This window comes from Aotus nancymaae, unplaced genomic scaffold (assembly GCF_030222135.1).
Source record: "Aotus nancymaae isolate 86718 unplaced genomic scaffold, 86718_ANA_hifiasm-v0.15.2.pri h1tg000014l, whole genome shotgun sequence".
NCBI classification, from domain to species: Eukaryota; Metazoa; Chordata; class Mammalia; order Primates; family Aotidae; genus Aotus; species Aotus nancymaae.
In genome coordinates, this window is record NW_026988425.1 from 67,699,522 (window position 1) to 67,726,782 (window position 27,261).

The following is a 27,261-nucleotide window of genomic DNA, read 5'->3' on the forward strand; positions in this document are numbered from 1 at the left end:
TTTTAAGTAAGAGATAATAAAGCCCTGCACCAGGCGGAGAGCAGAGGGAACGCAGAGAAGATGCAGGAGAGACACATTTCAGAGAGAATCCGGTATGCAACGGATGTCCCATACAAGAGAGGGAGACGCGGGTAACTGGAGCCTTTTACACTAATGGGTAAATCTCGGGAAAGCGTTGGTTTCAGCTACCGGCCAGCTACAGGTCTGAGGTGCCCGTCGCTGCCACCTTCCCTTTTTTATATTCCTCTCTTTTTTCAGGGCCGCCTCCACTTCCCTCCATCTCTCCTTCTCTAGTAACTGCGCTTTCAGTCATCGACCTGACTCAGTTTTCCCTCACGCTGCATTTCTGCTTCCTATCACTGCCTCCCGCTGTACTCTCACTGCCAGGACGACCACGGGTCAGGCCCTGGGGCTGTGGGACACTCCACCCGCCAGGTCCCCTATCGCCTTCGGCTAGGCAGCTGCCATGCTTGCGCCCCCAAGGCTCTTGGACCAATAGGCAGGCCCTAGTGTTGCGACTCGAACGGCTATTGGTTGGCCAAGCCATGGTGAGAGATGGTGCGGTGCCTGTTCTTGGCCCGGCAGAGAGCAGTGGGCGGTTGTTAAGGCGACAGTTCGTGACGTACGCCGTCAGGCCGAGAAGCCCCCAGGCGATTGGCTAGACGATCGAACGATCCTCTCTTATTGGTCAAAGGCTCGTCCGGCTCTGAGCGTGCGTAAGGCGAGGGTTCCTTCCGCCCCGTATCTCCGTTGACTGGAGACAGGCGGAACGCCGGCACCTGGGTTCGGTGGCCTCTAGTGAGATCTGGAGGTGAGGCAGGCGGTGGCTGAGAAGGGCGGCCGTGGTGGCGGGGAGCGGGGCAGAGGTGGGTGGAAGCGGGGTTTGGGCTGAGTTGGTGGCAGTTCTGGAGCTTCGCTCGGCCTTAGGAAGTGGCTGCCGGCAGCTCCTGCGGACCTGGAGGGGGCTGCGGTTGCCCTTTGTCGATGTGGCGGCCCAGACCCGCAGGGACTGTAAGGAACGTCCTTGAGGCCCGGCTGGCCGAGCGGCGGCCGGCACTAGTGCCGGAGGAATCTGGGGGCGCGGGCTGGGCTTGAGGGGCGGGCGGCGGTCTGGCCTCTTAGGGACTGCGATCATCATCGGTGGACCCGCGGGGCGTAGCCGCGTTCGTCAGCCCTGCTCAGAGTAGGCAGTGCTGGCTGCACGGTCACGATAATCGGGACGGAAAGCGTGTCAGGCAGGGAGGCCTCTGGATTCGATAAATGCCAGGGGGCTCTGGGGCTGCCGGGGCAGCCGCCCGCAGAACAAACGGGAGAAGCGAATGCAGGATCCAGGCATTCACGCCTAGGAGCTGCTGTTCGTCAGCATCTTTCTTTTAGGTGATGGGAAAGATCTCTGTAAATGCTGCTGACTAACTTAGAGACATGAAAGAATCATGGATTGGTGTAGCTGTGTCCAGTTATTTACAGGAGAACGTCTTGAGAGGATGCGGAGCCCAACGTGGAGATTCGCACAAGGACTCCAAGTATTCTTTTTTTTTTTTCCCATTAGGGGCGTAGTCTCCTTGGTGCTGATGTCCTTTTAGGAAAAATGTACCTTGGAGATACAGAAGTTAATTTCTGCAGTAGGAGGAGATCGATGTACTCCATTCTTAAGTAGTCATTTGAAATATTTCAGGATTTGAGGAAATGCCTTCTTAGACATGGTCCTGCAGAGTCGTAGGAAACTTGTTTCTGGGCTGTACAAATGTGCGTAATTTCGGCGTCCCACAAGATAGAGAATGTACTTTTTGGTTTATTTATGAATTTATTTTCCTCTCCATGCAATGAAAGGCATTTTGCAATTTAGAGATAATCTAGCAAAGTGCTGGACAGTACAAAATTGCACATAGGTTACAGCATTAACATGAAAATTGCCAGGTGTATGGGATAACCATTTCAAGATGAAGTGTGTATTTGTGTAAGCACATACTTTTTATTCCTTTATGGTCTAGTTTCTAGACCATAATCACATTATGGAATCACATTATGGTCTACTTAGGTTAACCCGTGTGAAATTGCCAGTATTTACAATTCGACTTTTTTTTTTTAACCGACAAAAATAGCAGTTTCATATGGTTCTATTTAATGCTTATCTTTGTCAGAGAACTTTAGAACTCTAGCTTCATAAGTGAATGAAGAGAGGAGATGGAACTTAAAAACAACATGTAATAGAATGTAATATAATTGAGTATAGAATTCAGGTTTCCTGATTGCCAGTGCAAGATTTTTTTTTTCTTCTTTCTGGAATACCAGCTTGAGCAGCAGAATGCTAGATCCTGTTGGGATTGAAAATGACTACCATATAAGATGTGGTTCTTGCCTTCAAAGAGACAAAATGTATACATTAATTAATTTGAGAACACTGTAAGATAGTATATAATCAAATACTGGAATGTGTAATGCAGATGGAGTGCTGAGTAGGAGGAAGTAGGATGCCAAAGCATCCTTTTCTGCAATTGGCTATGGTAGGTGGTTTCTATAGCAGACTGGATTAACATTTAAGAATGATCCATTTAAGAATTATCCAATTATTCAGACTGGATTAACATTTAAGATTTATACTAGGCTAGATGTGGTGGCTCACACCTGTAATCCCAGCACTTTGGGAAGCTGAGGCAGGCGAATCATGAAGTCAAGAGTTCGAGACCAGCCTGGCCCACATGGTGAAACCCCATCTCTACTAAAAATACAAAAAATAGCTGAGTGTGGTGGTGGGCGCCTTTAATTCCGGCTACTTGGGCTGATGCAGGAGAATCGCTTGAAACCGGGAGGTAGAGGTTGCAGTGAGCTGACATCGCCCCACTGCACTCCAGCCAGGGCAACAGTGCAAGAATCTGTCTCAAAAAAAAAAAAAGAGAGAATTATCTATTCTTTTAAAGAATTTGTAAAATGCAGCATACTATTTAGTCTGAATGAGTAAGGCATACCTTGCCTATTTACTTTCTTTAAGTAGAATTAATTTTTATTGCAGCATGGCATAAATACTGTCAACTGAATTTGCAGGAGCTATCCTGTAGCCTGCTTGTGTCATTTGCAACTGCTGACAAAGGTGGAAGATTGGATTCTACGGCATGTAAATGCTTTGCATAATCACAGGGCAATGAGGAGGGTGTTCATGGGAAATGAGATTGTTTATAATTATGGTTATTTTTGACACACCCTCATACTCAGTTTGATTGCAAATTAGGTGAGGTGACTGACAGGATCATGTGTAATTTTTTCCTTGAATATTGCAAAGATGACTTTACACCTAGGAAGAAAAGTCCCAGAATTACAATGCCGCCATGAAATCTTGAGGGAAAACATAATGTGTCTAATGTATAATTACGGGTTTATGATGCTAAACCAATTTGTTCACAAATTGGTGTTCCTTCTGGGTTGCAGCTAAGATTTTAATTCAAATGAATTAATTTTTTAATGACAATGAATCTGATTGACATAATGAGGAATAACCTGAGCCGAAGTGTTTTTTGCAGGGAAGGAGGGTTAGAAATAATTTTGATCTAGTTTTGAAACATGTAGTTAATTCACTTTCTGGAACTTTGATGCTAGTTGATCCTTTAGACCAGCTGGTAGAGTTGTGTTTTAAATGTAAGAAAGAAATTATGTGATAGAATACCATCATGAAAACCTAGCCTTTTAATGAGGCTTTTGGTTATAATTAAGTAGGGTTCAAATCTAAGATTTGATTAAAGATTTCCAATACTTTTAAGTCCAAGTACTGCTAATTTAATAGAAAGTATTTTGTTGCTATTGTTTATTTTCCAGGATAGTTCCAAGTTGACTGTCTCTAATCTGAAGACCTGAAATCCAAAATGCTCCAAAATCCGAAACTTCTTGAGTACCAATGTGACACTCAAAGGAAATGTTCATTGGAGCATTTGGAGTTTGGATTTTGGATTAGGGATGCTAAGCTAGTAAATGTAATGCAGATATTACAAAATTCGAAAACATCCCAAATCTGAAATACTTTGGTCCTGAGCATTTTGGATAAGGGATACTCAACCTGGGATGTAAAGTGTTTCTCCTTCCCCTCCACCGTTAATATGTTCCCTGAATGCTCTGCATTCAGCCTTAAACTAGAGGGCATAGGTTACATCCATATCTAGATGCCTTTTAAAAAAAGTTATCTTTAGGTCTGTTTCAAGATGTATTGTAAAACACCTGCTACTGTTAGTTTTAAGAATTACAGGTAAGCCGGTATTCGCTGAGCAATGCTATATATGAGTGCAAGGTGCTGGAGGGTAAATTGATGGTTAAGACTCAGGGTGGAAGGTTGAAAAAGCATGAGTAAACACAGGCAGGTTTATATTCCTTTAGGTACTGCCAGGCTTTTAAAACTGTGACCCACAGTAGGAAATACATGTTAAGTTGGAAGCCAGACACACGCTTATATATATGTAGTTTCTTGAAACATAGTATTAAGAAATAATACCTACCCATACTACCTGGCTTACCCAACAGCTATTTTTTTTTATGATATTGTTTTCTATTTTATTTCATTTAAAAATGTTTGTTCTTATTGACAAAGTTGATGTCATGATCTAATTGATCCAGTGAAGGGTTGTGACCAGCAGTTTGAAAACTGTTTAGCTAGTGGTGTGGTATGGCTGAAATGTAGAGAACATTGAGTCATGCAGTGAGAGATGACACTGGGTATTTGCTTTGGTTCCTTAAAGCTACTCTTTTTTTTTTTTTTTTGTCTTTCTCCTAACCCTTTATAAATAGTTTAATTCTTTCTTTATCTTACTTGATTGCCTTTTTATAGTCTGTCTTCAACAAATCAATCACTTTCTTAGTTATTACTAAATGTGAGATTCATTTGAATTCTTGCTAGAGTGGCAGTTAATGAGCTTACTTTTTAAATCTTTTTAGTTGATTTTCATAGTTTACTAATATGCTTTATCACAGGCATTAATTTTAGTGAAAGAAGTAAGACTTGCAGGTTTCTTGGTGGAGACCAATCGTAATATAAGATTTTTTTCAAAATCAAAATATCAAAATTATTATTTAGCTAACAGGAAATTTAGTCATGGTAGTCATTAGATCCAAATCATCTGTATGTCCTGTTGGGAATTTTTTTGAATGCTATATGCAGATACTTCAGCCAGTCATCCTCTTCTACTACTGTTCTAGCTTTTGATTAGTTTTGAAAGTTTGGAGCTTTTCACAGCTAATGCTTTTCCATTGATCTTCTAGCACTATTGTTGATGATTCTGCTAGAAGAAAAGCAGCCAAATTCTTACCCTGTTTTATTAATGTAGAAACTTCAATCAGAAAAGACCTTTTTCTGTTGACAGCAATGTTAGGAAGGTTTATTAAACATCCTTTTGGTAGTGACATTGTGCCATATGTTTTATGGAATGAAAAAGCATAAGAGGTCCCTGCCTTGAGGATCTTAGAAACTAACATGATTTATGGCAGTACACGCAACAAGTAGATTCTTTGGTGTTTACTTTTGTGTAATCAAATGTAGATGATGAAGAAGGTACTTAAAAGCATTTTAAATCTAGGTAATTAGAAAATGTGAATAGCTGTTTCTCACTTACGTTTTCTGCTTTATTGCTCTTCTACTTGGCTCAGATAGTAAGGCCAAGATATTTATCTGGTTTGATCTTAAATGCTTGAATTCATATTTTTTTTAAGAAATGGCTGCTTTAAAGTTGGTTGCCAGTGAGTAATAAAGGATTTAAGTGTTTGAGTGAAGAAGTAATAACAGAGTTCTCTTAATTTTATAATTATTTTCCAGAATTATAAGGAACACTATCCAATAGTCTTATGTGTAGGACACTGTACATACAAAGCAGGATTTACAGCACACTTTTCCTTAAAATCTTTTCCTAAAAATACAATGAGCTGTATACTAAGTGTTCACATTTTATATTCCTTCCAGGATCCAAGAATTTTGTAGCTACAATGTTGTCAAGACTTTTTCGAATGCATGGCCTCTTTGTGGCCTCCCATCCCTGGGAAGTCATAGTGGGGACAGTGACACTGACCATCTGCATGATGTCCATGAATATGTTTACTGGTAACGATAAGATCTGTGGTTGGAATTATGAATGTCCAAAGTTTGAAGAGGTTAGTGAAGTTAATTTGATATTGACTAAATTAGTAAATTATATTTTCAATTTCTAAAGAGCCCTCATATGGTCCTTTTAGAGACCACATAATTTTTAAGTTAGGTAAAATCTTTATTTTAGTATTTAGGAACTTACCTCAAATTTCTGTTTACTTTTATGGAATGTACTAGAAATACTATTATTTTGCTTTTTCTTCACAAATGAATGTAATTGACTTTATTTGAGAAATAATGTCTAAGTGACTGATAAGTAAAAAATGATTGTGGGCCAGGTATAGTGACTTATGCCTATAATCTCAGCAGTTTGGGAGGCCAAAGCAGGAGAATTGTTTGAGCCCAGGAGTTCAAGACCAGCCTGGGCAACCTGGGCAACATAGTATGACCCAGTCTTTAAAAAAAAATTTAAAAATTAGCTGGATGTGGTATCATGCACCCGTAGTCCTGCTACTTGGGAGGCTATGGCAGGAGGATCCCTTGAGCCTGAGAAGTCGAGGCTGCAATGAGCTATGGTTGCACCACTGTACTCCAGCCTGGGTACCAGCATGTAACCCTGTTTCAAAAAAAAAAAAAAAAAGATTGTGTTGACGTATTGGCTTACCACAGTGGTTTGTTTAAAAGTTGGTTTTAATTTTTGATTTGTATGTTTGATATTTTTATTGGACTTGTATTGTGCTTACATTTGTGTTCTCATGATAATATATAAATGAATGACTCATGCAAAATAAAAATTCTTATTTATTTATTTTTTCTGTCTTTTTTTTTTTTTGAGATGGAGTTTCACTCTTGTTACCCAGGCTGGAGTGCAATGGCGCGATCTCAGCTCACAGCAACCTCTGCCTCCTGGGTTCAGGCAATTCTCCTGCCTCAGCCTCCCGAGTAGCTGGGATTACAGGGGCGCACCAACATGCCCAGCTGCACCAACATGCTCAGCTAATTTTTGTATTTTTAGTAGAGACAGGGTTTCACCATGTTGACCAGGATGGTCCCGATCTCTTGGCCTCGTGATCCACCTGCCTCGGCCTCCCAAAGTGCTGGGATTACAGGTGTGAGCCACCGTGCCCGGCCAAAAATTCTTATTTTTGATTGCCTTTTTTTTTTTTTTTTTTTTTTTTTTTGAGACAGAGTCTCACTCTATTGCCCAGGCTGGAGTGCAGTGGCACAATCTTGGCTCACTGCAATCTCTGCCACCCGGGTTCAAGCAATCTTCCTGCCTCAACCTCCCGAGTAGCTTAGATTACAGGAGCCTACCACCATGCCCGGCTAATTTTTGTATTTTTAGTAGAGACAAGGTTTCACTATCTTGGCCAGGTTGGTCTTGAACTTCTGACCTCGTGATCCGCCCTGAGATTACAGGCATGAGCCACCATGCCTGGCCTTGATTGCTTATTTTAAAAGTCAAAGCTATTGAAATTTCCTTTTCTGTCTCTCCTATTAGGATGTTTTGAGCAGTGACATTATAATTCTGACAATAACACGATGCATAGCAATCCTGTATATTTACTTCCAGTTCCAGAATTTACGTCAGCTTGGATCAAAATATATTTTGGGTAATAGTTTTACATATTTAACTTGTGGTGTCATCAGATTTTTTATTTGCTGTGGAAATAAACCTGTTCGTTCAAATGATGTATTTGGAAATATGTGTATTGCTGAAAGTGTGCTGCATGCATTTAATAGTTTCCTTATTATTCGCAATTAGACATTCTGAAATTTGAGATCTTAATCTGGAGAAAACTAGTATTATCTCAGAATATGGCATGGGGCTGTTACTATTTGTGTAATAAAGGATAAAGTTTTTTCAGTATTGAACTTTTGTCATTTTAGGAATTGCTGGCCTCTTCACAATTTTCTCAAGCTTTGTATTCAGTACAGTTGTCATTCACTTCTTAGATAAAGAATTGACAGGCTTGAAGTAAGTATTTAAAACCTAAATATACTTTCTGTCAAAATACATTTTAAAAACTTTTCTTCCCCATGTTGTAAAGATGTATTTTCAAAAGTTAAGGAAATAAGGGGAAATTTTTTGTGTAATTTTGCTATTGGCTAATTTCAATAACTATTAACATTTTGGCATATATCCTTTTCTACTTTTTTTATCACTTGAAAAATTTCTGAGATCATATATATTGCTTTATAATTCATTTATCATAATAATTGTTTATCAACATCTTTCCAAGTCCTTTTTTTTTTTTTGAGACAGAGTTTGGCTCTTGACACCCAGACTGGATCATGCAATGGCATGATCTCAGCTCACTGCAACCTTCACCTCCTGGGTTCAAGCAGTTCTCCTGCCTCAACCTCTCAAGTAGCTGGGATTACAGGCACCTGCCACCATGCCCAGCTAACTTTTGTATTTTTAATAGAGATGGTGTTTCGCCATGTTTGTCAGGCTGGACTTGAACTCCTGAACTCAATTGATCCACCTGCCTTGGCCTCCCGAAGTGCTGGGATTGTAGGCACGAGCCACTGCACCCAGCCTCCATGTACTTAATGATAAACTAAATTGTTTGTAATGGCTATATGTATTCTCTTCTGTCTAAACGTCTTGTAGTTTATTAATCGTCTAATGTTGGACTGTTAGGTTGTTTTTTTTTTCATTAATAACAATACTGTGTTGAATATCTTTGTAGCTAAATTTTTGTTCATATTCACAATTATTTTCTTAAGCTACATTCCTAGAAGTGAGACAGTGGTTTTGCTTTTTTTAGAGCTTTGCTTTTTTTTTGAGACAGAGTTTCACTCTTGTTGCCCAGGCTGGACTGCAATGGCATGATCTCAGCTCACTGCAACCTCTGTCTCCCAGGTTCAAGCCATTCTCCTGCCTCAGCCTCCCAAGTAGCTGGGATTACAGGCATGTACCACCATGCCCAGCTAATTTTTTATATTTTTAGTAGAGATGGGGTTTCTCCATGTTGGTCAGGCTGGTCTGGAACTCTCGACCTCAGGTGATCCTCCCACTTCGGCCTCCCAAAGTGCTGGGATTACAGGCGTCAGCCACTGTGCCCGGCTTTTTAGAGCTTTTTAGTGCTATTATTGCCAACTTAGTCTCCAGAAAGTTTGTTTAGTTTATCCTTCCACAGTTAGTGATTAGTGAAATCATTTTTTTCCCGTTAAATGTATCTGATCATTTTGTTCTTTTCCAGTGAAGCTTTGCCCTTTTTCCTACTTTTGATTGACCTTTCCAGAGCAAGCGCATTAGCAAAATTTGCGCTCAGTTCCAACTCACAGGTAAGTATTACTTATAAGATAGGAATGTGAATAGTATTCTTTTTTTCAGTTTATATTAGTAGGAAAGATTAATAGAGTTTCTTCATAGCCCAAGATTTAAGAATTGCCCAAAATTTTAAGTTTAATTCTTAAGTCCCAAGACTGGTCTTCATAAGTCTCAGGAACAGTCCCATTTATCTAACAACTCAATTAAAATTATGTAGCTACTGGAATTTGGTACTGCCCCATTTTTCTTTTTGAAAGCTTTCAGAAAATATGGTAATAATAATTTGGGGATAAATAAGAATATTTACCTAGTGAAACAGATCTGAGAGCAGAACAGGATCTAATGGAAGAGAAGCCCAGGGTAGATTGATTGAATTTAATTTTTGTGAGATGTATTCTCCCTCTGTCACTCAGGCTGGAGTGCAGTGGTGTGATCGCGGCTTACCACAGCCTTCACCTCCTGGGTTCAAGGAATTCTCCTGCCTCAGCCTCCTGAGTAGCTGGGATTACAAGCACTCACCACCATGCCCGACTCATTTTTGTATTTTTAGTAGAGACAGAGTTTTGCCATGTTGGCCAGGCTGGTCTCCAACCCCTGAGCTCAAGATTGCCTGCCTCGGCCTCCCAAAGTGCTGGGATTACAGATGTGAGCCACTGCACCTGGCCAGATTTATTTTTAAACTCTTTAAATTAACCTGGCATTATTTCCTATTTTAAGTTTCATCTTAATATTCACTAGTCACTTTAAAGAACCAAACCTTTTTAACAATACTGTATCAGAGTATCTTGAGTATGAAATAGCACATAATTCTGCCCTGGTTATTTATTTGATGAATATTTATAATTTGACCATGTTGACAAGGAAATGAGTTTGGTTTTATAATACTAACATGAGCTCATAAAAAATTTGCAACTAAGTTTCTGTCAATGGTAGGCAAAAATATAGAATGTTGTAGGATTTAATTCTGTGGGATTAAATGACAGAGTTAATACACCACCTCAAAGGAATATTCCTGAGAAATATCTTATTCAGTGGAAAGGGAATGAGGACAATATATATGTTCTTTTTAAAAAATTTGACTGCATGTGGTGGCTCACGCCTATAATCCCAGCACTTTGGGAGGCTGAGGTGGGCAGATTATAAGGTTAAGGAGTTCAAAACCAGCCTGGCCAACATGGTGAAACCCCGTCTCTACTAAAAATATAAAAATTAGCTGGGCATAGTGGTGCGCACCCATAATCCCAGCTACTGGGGAGGCTGAGGCAGGAGAATGGAACCAGGAAGTGGAGGTTGCAGTGAGCCGAGATTGTGCCACTGCACTCCATCCTGGGTGACAGAGCAAGATTCCATCTCAAGAAAAAAAAAACTTTTATATTACTATCATACTTTCTACCTTGAATACCTGTTTTATCATATTGTATATTTTATTCTTTGAATAGTAATTTGATACTATTATTATTATTATTTGATACTAATATAAGCCATAGGACACTCTAACATTTTAATAAGCTTTTTGCACCTTGCCCTCATTGATATGTTTGATCTGTTTTAGGATGAAGTAAGGGAAAATATTGCTCGTGGAATGGCAATTTTAGGTCCCACGTTTACCCTTGATGCTCTTGTTGAATGCCTTGTGATTGGAGTTGGTACCATGTCAGGTTTGTAAGCAATTTTTGCTATATTTTAAAGTAGGTATGTCACTAAAGAGGAAAAAGAACATCTTGGATTTGCATTATTTATTGTTAAATTCTGACTTTTAAATTACTCTTAAAATAATTTTATTGTATTAGTGTGTGGGTATATCTGGCCTTGTGTCAGTTGGCTTTGGTGAAAACTGAGCAGCAGGTTACTGATTTATTTTTTACTCCTGCCATCCTCTGTGTTCCACTTTTTGATATTTTTGTTCATTTGCTTGCTTTTGTTTGATTTGTAACCAATATTACATTCCAAGGTTGGTCTGGAAAACACCTTCCAGCCCCTGCTGTTACTTAGACTTCATTTGTGACTTGGTTCCTTGTGTTTTCATTGTCAGGTAGGTAGACAAGAGTCAGGAATTGAACAGATCTGAGTAAGATTCACCAAAAAGGTGACTGGAGATATTTCATCCAATAGTAAGCAGTACATCTCAGCAAGTACCTAGCATTAGCCTCAACATATTTCTTCATTCTTAATTGGATAGTAGAGAATTAGATATTAACATCAAACATAGGACTTCATTATGTAGAATAAAAATTATGGCCTGGCATGGAAATTTGCCAGATTGAACGTATCATGCTGTGTGAAGGTCTCCTAATCATTAGGACTATATTTTATGGCTTTCTCATAAAGACCGTACTTACTTAACTACTGTGTATTTCCTGGTACCTTACAGCCCTCAATGAAATAGATGTCTCATTCTTTCAGAAGTAAATTATCTAACTTTTAAGGAAGTAGTTGGTTGTCATTTTAATGGTATATTAAAAATGTAATATTGCTTCTTAGTTTCTTAGAGTAAATTATTATTTAATTATTTATTCTTTTCAAAAAAGATTTTATTTAGCAAATAAAATATTTTTTAATTTAAAAAATTTACTTACCTTAAAATTCACTTTTGGAAGTACAGTTTTATGAGTTTTGACAATGACGTAGTCAGGTAACCACCACTACACTCAAGAAGAACGTTGATTAGATGAAAATATACTTGTATGATTCTATTCAAGCACAGGAACATGTGAGGAAAGGATTAGCCAGGAAGTAATGGTTTGGCCATGAAACCAAGGGATTATACATGGAAACTAATGTGGAAGGCAGTTGGGTGATATGGTTAGAGAAGTAGACAAAGGAGGTGATTAGATCTGTGGTTGGAGAAGGCAGTGAGACATAATTTACAGCTATACAGAAATGGTATAGTTAAGAGACTTGGGTTAGGGTAGAAAAGGACAGATTTAACACATATTAACTTGGAAGTAACCCTTTGAAAAGGCCAGTACAAAAAGAAGAAAGTCTTAGCTTCTTGGATGTATGTGGATTGGTATTGTTTCTTTGTGTACAGAGAGACTTACTTGAAACACAGTAAGGAAGAATGCCTGGAGAGCATATGCCAACAACATGAATGAATATTGTGCGGAGAGAAATAGTAGATAGTCAGGTTGTGAAAGCGTTGGTCAGGTATGGTTTCAGTGGCCTCAAGTTTGAAAAGATTATATTCAGCTACTATTTAAAATGTAGTTTGATTTATAATGCTTTTGTTATTGTGATTTTGTAGTCTCTTGAATTTCCATATTTGAGAGTAATTGTGGAATTAAAAAAATACAATATATGCTTATTCTAGTCAGTCAAATGGTATCTTAAAATTTAGAAAATAAAATCTAACTTTCAGTTTTTGATAGTAGTTTTTCTAGTGAGCAGCTTTTATAGGACATTTTAAATTTATGTTTCAAAGTGTTGTTATATTTGTGTGACATCAGAAATATATTTTATATTATACTCAAGTTTATTTGTAAAGTGAGGGAGAAGGATTTGGTGGCAATTTAAGGTGTCTTCCAGCCTCTATAATTCTTGTTTTCTATTTGAGATTATCAGACGATACTTTATACATTTTGTAGTGGAATGTGTTTGTTAATTTTTAATCTTGAATTGACGTTTTGTATTATTATTTTCCAAACAGATCAATGAAATAACCAAAATTATAAGAACTTCAGTAGGCATCGTAGAGGTTATATTGAAATTAGAGTTTGGTGGTACACAAAAAATACTATTTTGATCTATATCAAGACTGGCATAACTGGCAGGATATTCTACTTCTAAGAAATAATCCTTGGTTCATAAGCAAATTACTTTTCTACTAACAAGTGGGATTAGATCCATAGTGTAACTTGAGATTTTGTTCCATTAGAGTAGCCTGTCGTCTCTCTCCTTATTTCATAACAAGGCACTACTGTTGGACAAAAAGGAATTGGAAACACGTATGTTTATCAGTTGTGTATTAAACACTACATTCTGCCTGGCATTGTGATACTAGAGACATGTGAGAAGGCGAGATCTTTGCCCTTGAAGGACTTAGAGTTCTGTGGTTATTCCTGCTATTCCCTAAGGATTGGCATCCCCTCTGAGTTGCTAATTCTATTTCCAGTAAATGTACTAATATTTTCATGTATTTGTCTACCTGCAGGAAGACAAATATATCCTTGTAATATATGCAGCATCAAAAATATGTACACTTTACTAGTTATATATTTAATTTTTCTCTAACCAGGGGTGCGCCAGCTTGAAATTATGTGCTGCTTTGGCTGCATGTCAGTTCTTGCCAACTACTTCGTGTTCATGACTTTCTTCCCAGCTTGTGTGTCCTTGGTATTAGAGGTAAGACCACTTCTTACATATGGCACTAGTAGAAGAGTAAGATTTCTGCTTACATCAGTTTACCTAAACAGAATCAATACCTTCTAACATCTCACTGACTTAATTTGTAGCTTTCTCGGGAAAGCCGTGAGGGTCGTCCAATTTGGCAGCTCAGCCATTTTGCCCGAGTTTTAGAAGAAGAAGAAAATAAGCCTAATCCTGTAACTCAGAGGGTCAAGATGATTATGGTAATGACAGTTTTCTTCTCCTTTTAGTATTCTCAGTTCCAATCTCATTCTTGTTAAGATTTCTTTTTCTTTACAATTTTTGGTCTATTCAATGATATTGCACCTTCTTCTTCCTTTTTTTCTTAATGTGTTCATTTCTTTGAGGCTCCTGGTCTTTATTAGTCCCTCTCCCCTAAACCGACTTTTTAAGTTCCTCCACCTTATCTCTAATTTTCAGTATTTCAGTGGAGTCGCTACTTTAGTTAGCTGCATAGCAAGCTAGGGGCTTTCTTTTCATGGTAAGGGGAAGCTATGAGAAATAATGTCTGGTTGTCCAGTTGCTAGAGATAAGAAACTTAGGCTCTGTTGATATGCAGAGGATACATCATTTTAAAAATTTTATTTCAGTCTCTAGGCTTGGTTCTTGTTCATGCTCACAGTCGCTGGATAGCTGATCCTTCTCCTCAAAACAGTACAGCAGATACTTCTAAGGTTTCATTAGGACTGGATGAAAATGTGTCCAAGAGAATTGAACCAAGTGTTTCCCTCTGGCAATTTTATCTCTCTAAGTAAGTTAATTGAAATCTACTTTGTGATATATTAATCATAACACTCTATGCTAATATAAGTTTAGATTTTGACCTTTACATTTCTGAATAATATTTTAATTTGCTTTCTTTTACTCAGAATGATCAGCATGGATATTGAACAAGTTATTACCCTAAGTTTAGCTCTCCTTCTGGCTGTCAAGTACATCTTCTTTGAACAAGCAGAGACAGAATCTACACTCTCCTTAAAAAACCCTATCACATCTCCTGTAGTGACACAAAAGAAAGTCCCAGACAATTGTTGTAGACGTGAACCTGTGCTGGTCAGAAATAACCAGAAATGTGATTCAGTAGAGGAAGAGACAGGGATAAACCGAGAAAGAAAAGGTAACTTGTTATTCTCTTCACTTTCAATCCTTCACTGCTTTGTCAAAAAGTAGTCTATTTTCAAAATTATGTGCCATGTTATGAGATTTCTTTTGATCTCTTGGACAGTTGAGGTTATAAAACCCTTAGTGGCTGAAACAGATACCCCAAACAGAGCTACATTTGTGGTTGGTAACTCCTCCTTACTCGATACTTCATCAGTACTGGTGACACAGGAACCTGAAATTGAACTTCCCAGGGAACCTCGGCCTAACGAAGAATGTCTACAGATACTTGGGAATGCAGAGGTGAGGATGATAACATAAACTCAAATGTGGCATTTTTCTTTAAAAAGGAGCTTTTTCAAGGAAGAAAAATCTAGTGTCTGCTGAACACTACAGCTGAATTCTAGGTACTCTGTAACATGACTTAACAGATAACTACCTTCTTCCTTTATTTCTCACAACCTTGAGAGGTAGGTAGAATTATCTATTTTTCAGATGAGAACATTGAGGCTCCAAGATGTTTAATTTCCCAAAGTAGTACATCTAGGAAATGGTAAAGCTGGTAGCAGGGTCCAAGATTTTCTGACTCCAGAGTCAAAACTTTTTCTAGTTTATTACTGTTTGTCATAGAGACGAGTGACTACTGTATTCTCATAGGTATGTTGAGGCCTATAAAGAATTTAACACAGAGACAAGTTTCAAAGATAGAAGAAAGTTTGTTTTTGTTTTGTTTTGTAAGCTTGATACCCATGAGGAAGCTTGCTTTTCTTTCTGAGATTTGAAAAGGATCTTCTGCCTACATGACCATATGATTCTATTTGTGCTTTGGTGCAAATAATCATGTTCCATTCATGTTTGCTTAATATGGTTAATTCTTTTTTAAAAATATATTTTAATACATTTATTGGTAAAATGCAATTTTTCACCAGCTTTGTTGAAAAATACTTGACAAGTAAAATTTTATTATTATTATTATCATTATTGTTATTTTTTGAGACAGTGTCACTCTGTTGCCAGGCTGGAGTGCAGTGGCGCCATCTTGGCTCACTGCAACCTCCGCCTCCCAGGTTCAAGTGATTCTTGTGTATCAGCCTCATGAGTAGCTGGGATTACAGGTATGTACCACCATGTCTGGCTAATCTTTGTATTTTTAGTTGAGATGGTGTTTCATCATGTTGGCCAGGCTGGTCTTGAACTCCTGACCTCAAGTGATGCACCTGCATCAGCCTCCCAAAGTGCTGGGATTACAGGCATAAGCCACCACGCCTGGCCAAAATTTTATTTATTTAAGGTGTACACTTGATGTTTTATGTATGTATACATTGCAAATCAGTCACCACCATCAAGGTACATACACATCACCTCACACAGTGATCTTTCCTTTTTTTTCTTTTTCTTTCTTCTCTCCTTTCTCCTGTCTCTCTCTCTTTCTTCCTCCATCCCTTGCTTTTCTTCCTTTTATCTGTCTTTCATTCTGCTTTTTGGGAAACATTTAAAATCTACCCTCTTACCACATTTCAAGTACAGAGTATTGTTAACAGTAGTCATATTGCTGTACATTAGATCTCCAGAGCTTATTCATCATGCACGACTGAAATTTTGTACCAACATCTTGACCATTTCCTTACTATCTCCCCACTTCTCCTTCCCCAGGCCCTGGCTACCACTATTCTACTCTCTGCTTTATACGAGTGTGACTATTGTAGATTCCATATATAAGAGAAATCATGTGGTATCTTTCTGAGGTTAATTTTTTATTGATGTGCACATGAGTAAGAGAGAAAGTGTGTTTTTCTTTCCTTTCCCTCTTTCCTGTTAACATATATATCAGTAACTCAGCTATTTTGCTATATGCAGAGTTAGCAGAACTTACAGGGTGGGCATAAGAACCTTAATTATAGATTTTTTTTTGTAAATGAATCTCACTTGGAAATTTTAATGTTTTAGTCTTACTCGTTTTAGTTTTTATAGTTCTATAAAGAATTTACTTTCCTTTTGATATTCTGATTTCTATTTAAATCCTCTCCCTCTTTAGAAACTCAAAACTCCTCTTACAGTGCTTGTGTTTTAGCTCTGTCAAGTGCTAGTCTCCTCAGCTAGACTACATACTACATAGCCAGGACTTGTACATGAAAGCTTTTAAATAAATAAATATTGATTGCTTTCCATTGATCAACCCATGGAATAGGCAAATTTATCTTACAGATGAGGTCTCAGGCTTGCAGAGGGCAGGCCTGCAGTAGAGTAGTTCAGCTCTTTGTTTGTTTTTGAGGCAGGGTCTTGCTTTTTTGCCCAGGCTGGAGTGCTGTGGCATGAACACGGCTCACTGCAGCCTTGACTTCCTGGATTCAAGCAATCCTCCCTCCTAAGCCTCTTGAGTAGTTGGGACTACAGGTGTGTGCCATCACACCTGGCTACTTTTTAAATTTTTTGTAGATATGGGGTCTCCCTATCTACAGACCAGGGTGGTCTGAAACTCCTGAGCTCAGGTGATCTTCCTGCCTCGGCCTTACAAAGGGTTGGGATTACAGGCGTGTGCCATCGTGCCCACCCAGACATTGGCTTATTTTCCCTTCTACTTAAAAGGGTTTGGTATTGAGCAAGCTTTATCAGCTCATTTGTTCGATATTTTTTTATAAGAATATCTGAAGTTTGGAATTTCCAACTCTAAAGATAAAAGTAATCTGTTGGTAAGTTAGCTGCAAAATTTATCTGTACTCAACACGAAAATTATTTTGGTTAAGCACAATATTATATACTTGAATATGTTTCATCTGCATTTTTTTTTTTGAGACAGCGTCTTACTCTCTCAACCAGGCTGGAGTGCAGTGGCATAATCTTAGCTCACTGCAACCTCTGCCTCCCAGGTTCAGGTGATTCTTCTGCCTCAGCCTCCCAAGTAGCTGGGATTTCAGGCATGTGCCACCACACCTGGCTAATTTTTAATTTTTTTAGTAAAGACAAGTTTTCATTATGTTGGCCAGGCAGGTCTCAAAAGTCCTGGCCTCAAGTGGTCTACCTGCTTTGGCCTCCCAAAGTGTTGGGATTACAGGAGTGAGTCACTGCACCTGGCCTGCATTCTTAATCATATACTTTTTAGCTGAATTTAGTCATTCTTTAAATGCAGTTCTCAACTCTGGGTTTTATTGTTCTTGTCATCTGACTTGCCCCCTCTCCAGGTGTTCATACCTTTAGGGCAAATGTTAGCATCTCTATGAAACCTAGTGCAATTCCTCCAAACAGAAGTAACCTTTCTTTTCTGATGCCTCCTTTATATAGAGACTGTGCCTTTTTTTTTTTTTTTTTTTTTTTTTTTTTTGAGATGGAGTCTCACTCTGTCACTCACCCAGGCTGGAGTGCAATGGCCAAGTCTCGGCTCAACAACCTCTGCCTCCCGGGTTCAACTGATTCTCCTGCCTCAGCCTTCTGAGTAGCTGGGACTATAGGCATGTGCCACCACACCTGGCTAATTGTTTATTTTTAGTAGAGACAGGGTTTTACTGTGTTGGCCAGGCTGGTCATGAACTCCTGACCTCATGATCCGCCCACCTCAGCCTCCCAAAGTGCTGGGATTACGGGGGTGAGCCACTGTGCCCGGCTGAGACTGTGCATTTTTAATGGTAGTTGTACCTTGTTGCTTATATCACATTTACATGAATATCTTTGAAGTCTGAGTCCATGTCTTGAGAGGGCTTTGGATTTCATAGATGCTCAGTAAACTTTAAAAGATTGAATGAATTTGCCTTGATAATACATAAACCAGCTAATGTTTATCTTAATATTCTTTGGAAAAATTAGGCTAATATTAACGTTTACAAAGAAGATCCTTGAATAAACCCAGAGGTATTAGTCACAAAATTAATTACTGGTACCAGTTTTGTAGAGGGTAGTGATTATGAGTGTGTGTGTATATATGTGTGTATGTATATGTATGTGTATTACTACCACAAGCAGAGTGAAGAGACAGCTAATAAACCAAGAGAAAATATTGGCAATTTATATTTAAAGCTAAAGGGCTCATCTCTCTAATATATAAGAGCTCCTACAAATTGATAAGACTAAATTTTTATCTAATTTTTAAAAAGAGCAGATAATATAATCAGTTTGTTGTCAGGAAAAAAGTACATATGGCTCTTGAAAATGTGAAAAGGTGATTAGCTTCATCCTAAGAGAAATGCAAATTAAAATTGCACTTGAGATATTTTTTTCACTCATCAGATTGACAATAATCCCAAAGTTTAGTAACAATCTATCAAGGTTGCAGGAAAAGGTCTTTTTTTACATTGCTGGTGAGAAGGCAATTGGACAATGTTTATTCCAATTAATAAATTTGTAAAAATTATAAAAATGTATAAGCTTATAAATGTTCATACCCTTTGGCCTAACACTTGTGTGAATTTATACCCATATGTGTGTGTATATATTTATGCATATTTATAATCATGCATAAAAGAATCTCTGGACAGATACACAATAAAACAGTGGTACCTATTGATGTGTAGGTAGCAAAGAACTGGACAGATGGTAGACAGGGATGGGATGGAGACTTTTGGTATATGTCTTTTAATATTTAGTTTTTTAACGATGTGAATATATTGCCTGTTCAGAAAATTAAAAATTGAAAGTTTACTAGAGTTTAAACAATAGCTGTTATGTCTGACACACACTTGAAACCTTGCTAAATTAATATTTATTTTTCTTTTTATGGTGTATTAGTGCATGTCTCTCTTTGTATTGTAAAGTCTAATGATAGGGTATTTATATTATTTTTGTTTGGTATTATTTGTATTAAATGAATTGTTTATTTTGCAGAGGTATCTTTTAATTAAAAACTACAGTGATTTAATAGAAAAAATTACATTATTGTAATTTAGCATTGTTTGTATTAGATGGTTTATAACATGAAATACAGTCCTTCAAGTCTTCTGTTACATCTCTCTCTCTCACCCCTGCTTTTATTTTTTTCTCCATTTCTTTAGAAAGGTGCAAAATACCTTAGTGATGCTGAGATCATCCAGTTAGTGAATGCAAAGCATATCCCAGCCTACAAGTTGGAAACTCTGATGGAAACTCATGAGCGTGGTGTATCTATTCGCCGACAGTTACTTTCCAAAAAGCTTTCAGAACCTTCTTCTCTCCAGTACCTACCTTACAGAGATTATAATTATTCCTTGGTATGTTACTTTCTTAAGAGAGGTTTGCTTTGTATATTTTTAATCTTTTTCTTTTCTTGATTAGTTTTGTATATGTGCATAGTTTTTTAAAACATTTTCCTTTTAAATCATTTTACTGTAATTTTTTTATTCTGCTTATGATGTAGGTCATAGAAATCAAAAATATTTTTTCCTGTTTTTATAGTCATTACTCAAAGATTTTAGTATTGTAAACACTTTTTAAAGGTAAATTAAAAATTTTGCTTAAGAAGAATACATACTAAAGGATTAAGTTGGAAGATAGTTACTACTGACGAACTGAGATGAGTTTTTGTGCGTTCACTGTATAGATTTTCATTAGGTGCCTGACTTTACCTTTTAGGTGATGGGAGCTTGTTGTGAGAATGTTATTGGATATATGCCCATTCCTGTTGGAGTGGCAGGACCTCTTTGCTTGGATGGAAAAGAATTTCAGGTTCCAATGGCAACAACAGAAGGTTGTCTTGTGGCCAGCACCAATAGAGGCTGCAGAGCAATAGGTGTAAGTTGACATTTATATATTTGCCAGTTTTAAAATACATCTTAGGTAAAGCAATGAGAAGAGTTTTGGAGACAATCAGGGATACATTTTGGGTGAAGTAGAAGTGTTTTTGGGTAACGTGGTTCTCTGACATATACCATGTAGCTTGGTGGAGGTGCCAGCAGCCGAGTCCTTGCAGATGGGATGACTCGTGGCCCAGTTGTGCGTTTTCCACGTGCTTGTGACTCTGCAGAAGTGAAAGCCTGGCTCGAAACACCTGAAGGGTTCGCAGTAATAAAGGAGGCATTTGACAGCACCAGTAGGTGTGTGAGTGGATTTGTCTGTACATTTATCTCTATTTGTTTATTTTAGAACCAGTGTCATTTTCTGTGATTCCAAACATAATTGTTAACATATTACCTGCTTAAGAGAACATAACAGAATATCAGCTTTAAAGTCCTTCATTTAAAATGAGTAATGTTTATGATTGGTTGGGGAAAAAAAGAATGTCAATTCAAATGAATAGCTCCATAGAGGTAAATGAGTGAGGAATAAAAAAAGTGTGAGCTAGCAATTATGATAAGTCTGTTATTTTGCCTAGGAGAGAATTGTCTTAGAAAAAAAGATTTTCCAAATAGGAGAGAAGTATTAGTATAATAGATTTACTTTAAATAAAGTTAAATTTATAAAGTAGCATAATCAACACAAATGATAACCACAACATAGTTCAAACTAACACATTTGTTTTTATGCAAATTGTAAATTTACTAAGAAATAATTGTCAACAGCCCTCCTCTTGTGGCATTTAGGAATGAAACGGAGTAGAAATAGTACTTAAAAAAGAAAGTAAGTAATTTCCATTAGTTTTCTCTTACACATGAAATGAAGTGACTGAACTAGATTTCAAGATAACTTTCATCTTCTTCAAAGAATAAAATAAAAGCCAGGCACAGTGGTTCATGCCTGTTATCGCGGCACTTTGGGAGGCCAAGGTGGGCAGATCACTTGAGGCCAGGAGTTCAAGACCAGCCTGGCCGACATGGTGAAACCCTGTCTCTACTCAAAATACAAAAATTAGCCGGGCATGGTGGCCCACGCCTGTAATACCAGCTACTCGGAGGCTGAGGCAGGAGAATCGCTTGAACCCAGGAGGCAGAGGTTGCGGTGAACCAAGATCACGCCACTGTACTCCAGCCTAGGCAGAGGAGTGAGACTCCATCTCAAAAAATAAAAATAAATAAAAGGAATAAAATACAATCTTTCCATCTTTTATTTATAGATTTGCACGTCTACAGAAACTTCATACGAGTATAGCTGGACGCAACCTTTATATTCGTTTCCAGTCCAGGTCAGGGGATGCCATGGGGATGAACATGATTTCAAAGGTAAGTTAGGCAGAGTATCTGAAAGTACTTTTATTGAAAGGTAAATATTGATTGATATAACTCATGTTAATATCAATAAAGCATTTGTTGATTGGTATTCCTTATTTGATATGTTTAATTTAAACTTGGCATTACACATATCCTGGGTTTACTCAGGACTGGGAAGAATCTTAGTGTTGACACTTCAAAACTTTATCCAGTCAAGAGGTCACCTTTGAAGCTGACCTCTTCCAGAGACTTCAAGATTTGTCTTTAAGGACACCAATATAATCTCAGTGCTTTGGGAGGCCAAAACAAGAAGATTGCTTGGGGTCTGGAGTTCAAGACCAGGCTGGGCAACATAGTGAAATGCCATCTCTACAAACAATAAAAAAAAAATTAGCTGGGCATAGTGGCACACACCTGTGGTCCTCACTACAGGTGATGACCTTCCGCCAAGGCAGGAAAATAACTTGAGCCTAGGAGCTTGAGGCCAGCTTGGGCAATGGAGCAAGACCATTCATCCATCCCTCCATCCATTTTCAGTTTAGAATATTTTCTACTTATGTGGGGTTTACAGCCCAATAAATCTATCAAAAGTCAAGGAGCATCTGTATAAGCTTTAAAATTGCCAATAAACAATATGGCAGTTCAACAACTTAAAAATAGAATTACCATATGATCCAGCAGTTGTCATTCTTGGCATATACCCAAAAGAACTGAAAGCAGTTCTTAAAGAGATATTTGTACACCTATGTTTGTAGCAGCATTTTTCATAATAGCCAAGAGTTGGAATCAACCTAAGTGCTCATTGATGGACAACAGATTAGATGTATTTGTGTGTGTGTGTGTGTGTGTGTGTGTGTGTGTGTGTATGTATATAATATATAAAAATATATATATTTGTGTGTGTATGTATATGTCTATATATTTTGTATATACATTTATATATATAATGGAATATTCAGATTTAAAAAGGAAGGAAATTATAGCGCATGATGCAATATGGATAAACTTCGATGACATTATGCTAAATAAATCAGTCACAAAAAGACAAACACTGTATGATTCCACTTGAATGAGGTGTCTAGAATAGTCAAACTCGTAGAGACAGAGAGTAGAATGGTTTTTATCAGGGGTTCTCAGCAAACTAACACAGGAACAGAAAACACACATTCAGACTTATAAAGTGGGAGCTGAACAGTGAGAACACATGGACATGGAGAGGGGAACAACACACACCGAAGCATGTTGGGGGGCAGGGGACGGGGGGAATGAGAGCATTAGGACAAATACCTAATGCATGCAGGGGTTAAAACCTGTATGACAGGTTGATAGGTGCAGCAAACCATCATGGCACATGTATACCTATGTAACAAACCTGCACATTCTGAGGATTAGTTACATGGCAGTGTGAATATACTTACCATTGTACACCTACAAATGGGTAGGATGGTAAATTTTATGTGTCTTACCACAATAAAAAATTTTTTAATTGCCAACAAATGTGTTTTGGTTTGTCAGGGTATGAGTTAATTGAATTAATTCCATTTAATTGGAAGTCATTGGAAGGCTTATTTGTATTTTATGTAATACAAAGCCTTACGACTTTGTTTTCACAAGATCAACCCTTATGACCCACTTCTCTTTACAGACTTCATTACTTGGGCTTTTAGGTAACAGCTGAATAACTAGAAGATGGAATTTATTACTCATTCCCCAATGACATATAAGTATGAGTATTCTTTTTTTTTTTTTTTTTTTTTGAGACGGAGTTTCGCTCTTGATACCCAGGCTGGAGCGCAATGGCGCGATCTCGGCTCACCGCAATCTCCGCCTCCTGGGTTCAGGCAATTCTCCTGCCTCAGCCTCCTGAGTAGCTGGGATTACAGGCACGCGCCACCGTGCCCAGCTAATTTTTTGTATTAGTAGAGACGGGGTTTCACCATGTTGACCAGGATGGTCTCGATCTCTTGACCTCGTGATCCACCCGCCTCGGCCTCCCAAAGTGCTGGGATTACAGGCTTGAGCCACCGCGCCCGGCCAAGTATGAGTATTCTTATTGAGTATTTTTAACATTATCATTTTTATCTACATCCCATTAGCAATGACCTCAAAGAACTTGGTTTTCATACCTAGAGAGAAACATATTAGGAATCTATACCTGACCATGAAATTTGTAATTGTGGTGGTTAATAAAACACCTGTTACTTTTGTGTTCAGTTTTTTTTGAAGTATAGTTATTATACTTAGAAATATATCGTAGATACAAATAAATTATTCTCATCTCGTAAGGATAAATACTTCATGCATTTTCATGTGTGTATGTTTTGGGTTCTTGTTAATAGGGTACAGAGAAAGCACTTTCAAAACTTCATGAGTATTTCCCTGAAATGCAAATTCTAGCTGTTAGTGGTAACTATTGTACTGACAAGAAACCTGCTGCTATAAATTGGATAGAGGGAAGAGGAAAATCTGTTGTTTGTGAAGCTGTCATTCCAGCCAAGGTTGTCAGAGAAGTGAGTGATTGGATGGATATTTTATCTTTTTATTTTGTAATCTTTAATTGTATTTAAAAATGGGGGAAAGGAGTATTAACATTTTAAATACAGTTAAATATATGGGACAGTGTTTTCCATTAAAGATGACTGTTGTACCTTGCCCATCTGTCTATGTGTGGCATCCATAGGAACAAACTTTACTGATTGTTTTTTTGGATTTTTTTTTTTATGGAGGACAGGGCTTAAATGGGGCCACATCTAAACTCCTTTGTTTTCTGGAGGTGCAGAAAGATAGATTTGGGTAACATTTCTCTCAGCCTTCTGGAGGAACATCTAAATGTACACAGCTCTATTTTCTAGGTATTAAAGACTACCACAGAGGCTATGATTGAGGTCAACATTAACAAGAATTTAGTGGGCTCTGCCATGGCTGGGAGCATAGGAGGCTACAATGCCCATGCAGCAAACATTGTCACTGCCATCTACATTGCCTGTGGGCAGGTGAGCTCTCCAGCCTCCACTTCTCTTCTATTATGTTTTTTTAAACGAAAGAAGCATATTGTATATTTTTCTTTCCTTTTTTCCAGGATGCAGCACAGAATGTTGGTAGTTCAAACTGTATTACTTTAATGGAAGCAAGTGGTCCCACAAATGAAGATTTATATATCAGCTGCACCATGCCATCTATAGAGATAGGAACAGTGGGTGGTGGGACGAACCTTCTACCTCAGCAAGCCTGTTTGCAGGTATGATGTACCAGGCACAGAGTCCGCAAGCCTAGTTCTGACTCTCTGTCTGGGACTATGTATCACTCACCTCTGTATTTTAGTTGGTCTTTTCAAAACTCTTGTCTCATACCAGCCTAATCCATTGTGTCCAAATAAACATGTTTAAGCATATGCTTAGGTAAGAAAGTAGATGAAGAGAGCAAATGAATGTTCACCTGCTGAGCTAAGGGTACTCCAGTCAGGCTGTGAATATGATGCTGGCTGTGGTATTATGCACTGTCAGTCCTGGCTGTCGAGTCTTGGAAAGTTAGTACTTCCAGTGGAGCCTAGTTCTATTCTGATGCCAGTATAGTTACCCTGTTTTTAGTTGATTTGGTAAGAAATTGTTCATGATTTTAAGGGTGACTCTTGCTGTGTCTCTCTCTGGCTACAGATGCTAGGTGTTCAAGGAGCATGCAAAGATAATCCTGGGGAAAATGCCCGCCAGCTTGCCCGAATTGTGTGTGGGACCGTAATGGCTGGGGAATTGTCACTTATGGCAGCATTGGCAGCAGGACATCTTGTCAAAAGTCACATGATTCACAACAGGTAAGACTCAAAGATATATTTAACATGTTTTCCCTATACTTCAAAACATATGCAGTATAAAAATTTATTACTCAGATACTGTAGTTCCAAGTTAAAATTCTGCATCCTGATATTTTATATATTCGTTATTTTCTACCATAGGTCGAAAATCAATTTACAAGACCTCCAAGGAACTTGCACCAAGAAGACAGCTTGAATAGCCTGACAGTTCTGAACTGAAACATGGGCATTGGGTTCTAAAGGACTAACGTAAAGTCTGTGAATTAAAAAAACTCAATGCAGTGTCTTGTTGAGGATGAGTAGATGTGATCAGTGAGACAACCACTTGGTTTTTGGCTGTTTCAGAGAAGTCTGAGGTTTTTCATACAGACTCATCAGATCTGAACACAGTTTAGGGATTTTTCTATACAGACTCATCAGATCTGAACACAGTTTAGTGCTACGTGCTATGCTCTTTGGAAAGATTTCAACAAGAATATTGTATGTTAAAGCATCAAAGATGGTAATCTACACCTCATCTCTGAAGGCAAATGCAAGCTGGGAAAAAAGTTTTGATGAAAGTCTTGAAGGTCATGGTGATCAGTGTGCGATTAGCCTTCTCCCTCATCCCTGCTGGTTGAAAATGAATTTTTAAATTATACTGTAGCTGACGAAACTCCTGATTTTATAGTTAACTTATTAAGTCTGGGATGTAGAACTTCCAGAAATAAGAGCTAAGTTCATATTTGTAAATTAATACTTCATTTGGTGCTGGTCTATTTTGATTTTGGGGGTAATCAGCATTATTCTTCAGAAGGGGACCTGTTTTCTTCAAGGGAAGAAACACTCTTATTCCCAAACTACAGAATAATGTGCTCAACAGTGCTAAATAGTTCTATCAGGAAAACAAATCACTGCATTTATCTCTGCAGGCTATTTGTTCAGAGAGGCCTTTTGTTTAAATATAAATGTTTGTCTAGATTGGCTGTAAGATGTCTTTCAGCATTAGCCTTTAAGAAACACAGGGTTTTGTATTCTTTACTAAAGATGTCAAAGCTCTTAATGTTGCTGAGATAAGGGTGACTGTCAAGTACAAGCAAGACTGGGACCTCAGAACTCAGTGTAGACACCCAGTTTTGAAAGAAAAATAGCGTTCCTTTCAGCCAACTTTAATTGCTTAAAAGACATTTTTATTTAGTTGAAAAATCTAGGGTTTTTTTTTGTAAACTGTATCAAATCTGTATATGTTGTAATAAAGCTTCTTATGCTAGTTTATTGAAGCTATTCAAGAAATAAAAATCAACTTGTGTACTGATAAAATGCTCTGGCTTGGGCCAGAGAAGATAATGTTCTTTAATTTTGTCCAGGAAACCCTGGCTTGCTTGCCGAGCCTAATGAAAGGGAAAGTCAGCTTGCAGAGCCAGTGAAGGAGCCACGTGAATGGCCCTAGAACTGTGCCTAGTTCCTGTGGCCAGGAGGTTGGTGACTGAAACATTCACACAGGGCTCTTTGACGGACCCATGAACGCTCTTAGCTTCCTCAGGGGGTCAGCAGAGTTATTGAGTCTTAATCTTTTTTTAATGTACAAGTTTTGTATAAATAATAAAGAACTCCTTATTTTGTATTA

The 27,261-nt window shown here is 38.1% G+C and overlaps 1 protein-coding gene across 2 annotated transcripts; it reads left to right on the forward strand.

Annotated features, from left to right (window-relative positions):
• On the forward strand, positions 1 to 27,261 carry HMGCR (3-hydroxy-3-methylglutaryl-CoA reductase). Of its 2 annotated transcripts, none has more exons than XM_012462148.2 (20): positions 1 to 131; positions 5,933 to 6,120; positions 7,557 to 7,668; positions 7,946 to 8,033; positions 9,265 to 9,349; positions 10,888 to 10,993; positions 13,570 to 13,676; positions 13,787 to 13,903; positions 14,291 to 14,451; positions 14,570 to 14,817; positions 14,926 to 15,104; positions 19,781 to 19,975; positions 20,337 to 20,495; positions 20,640 to 20,797; positions 21,754 to 21,859; positions 24,187 to 24,357; positions 24,700 to 24,840; positions 24,927 to 25,085; positions 25,501 to 25,655; positions 25,797 to 27,261. In XM_012462148.2, the coding sequence occupies exons 1-20, from the start codon at positions 95 to 97 to the stop codon at positions 25,849 to 25,851; spliced, it is 2,727 nt and encodes a 908-aa protein (XP_012317571.2). In that variant the 5' UTR covers positions 1 to 94; the 3' UTR covers positions 25,852 to 27,261. The 2 variants fall into 2 exon arrangements, with proteins under 2 accessions (XP_012317571.2, XP_012317572.2); XM_012462149.2 differs by lacking the exon at positions 1 to 131 and adding an exon at positions 726 to 811.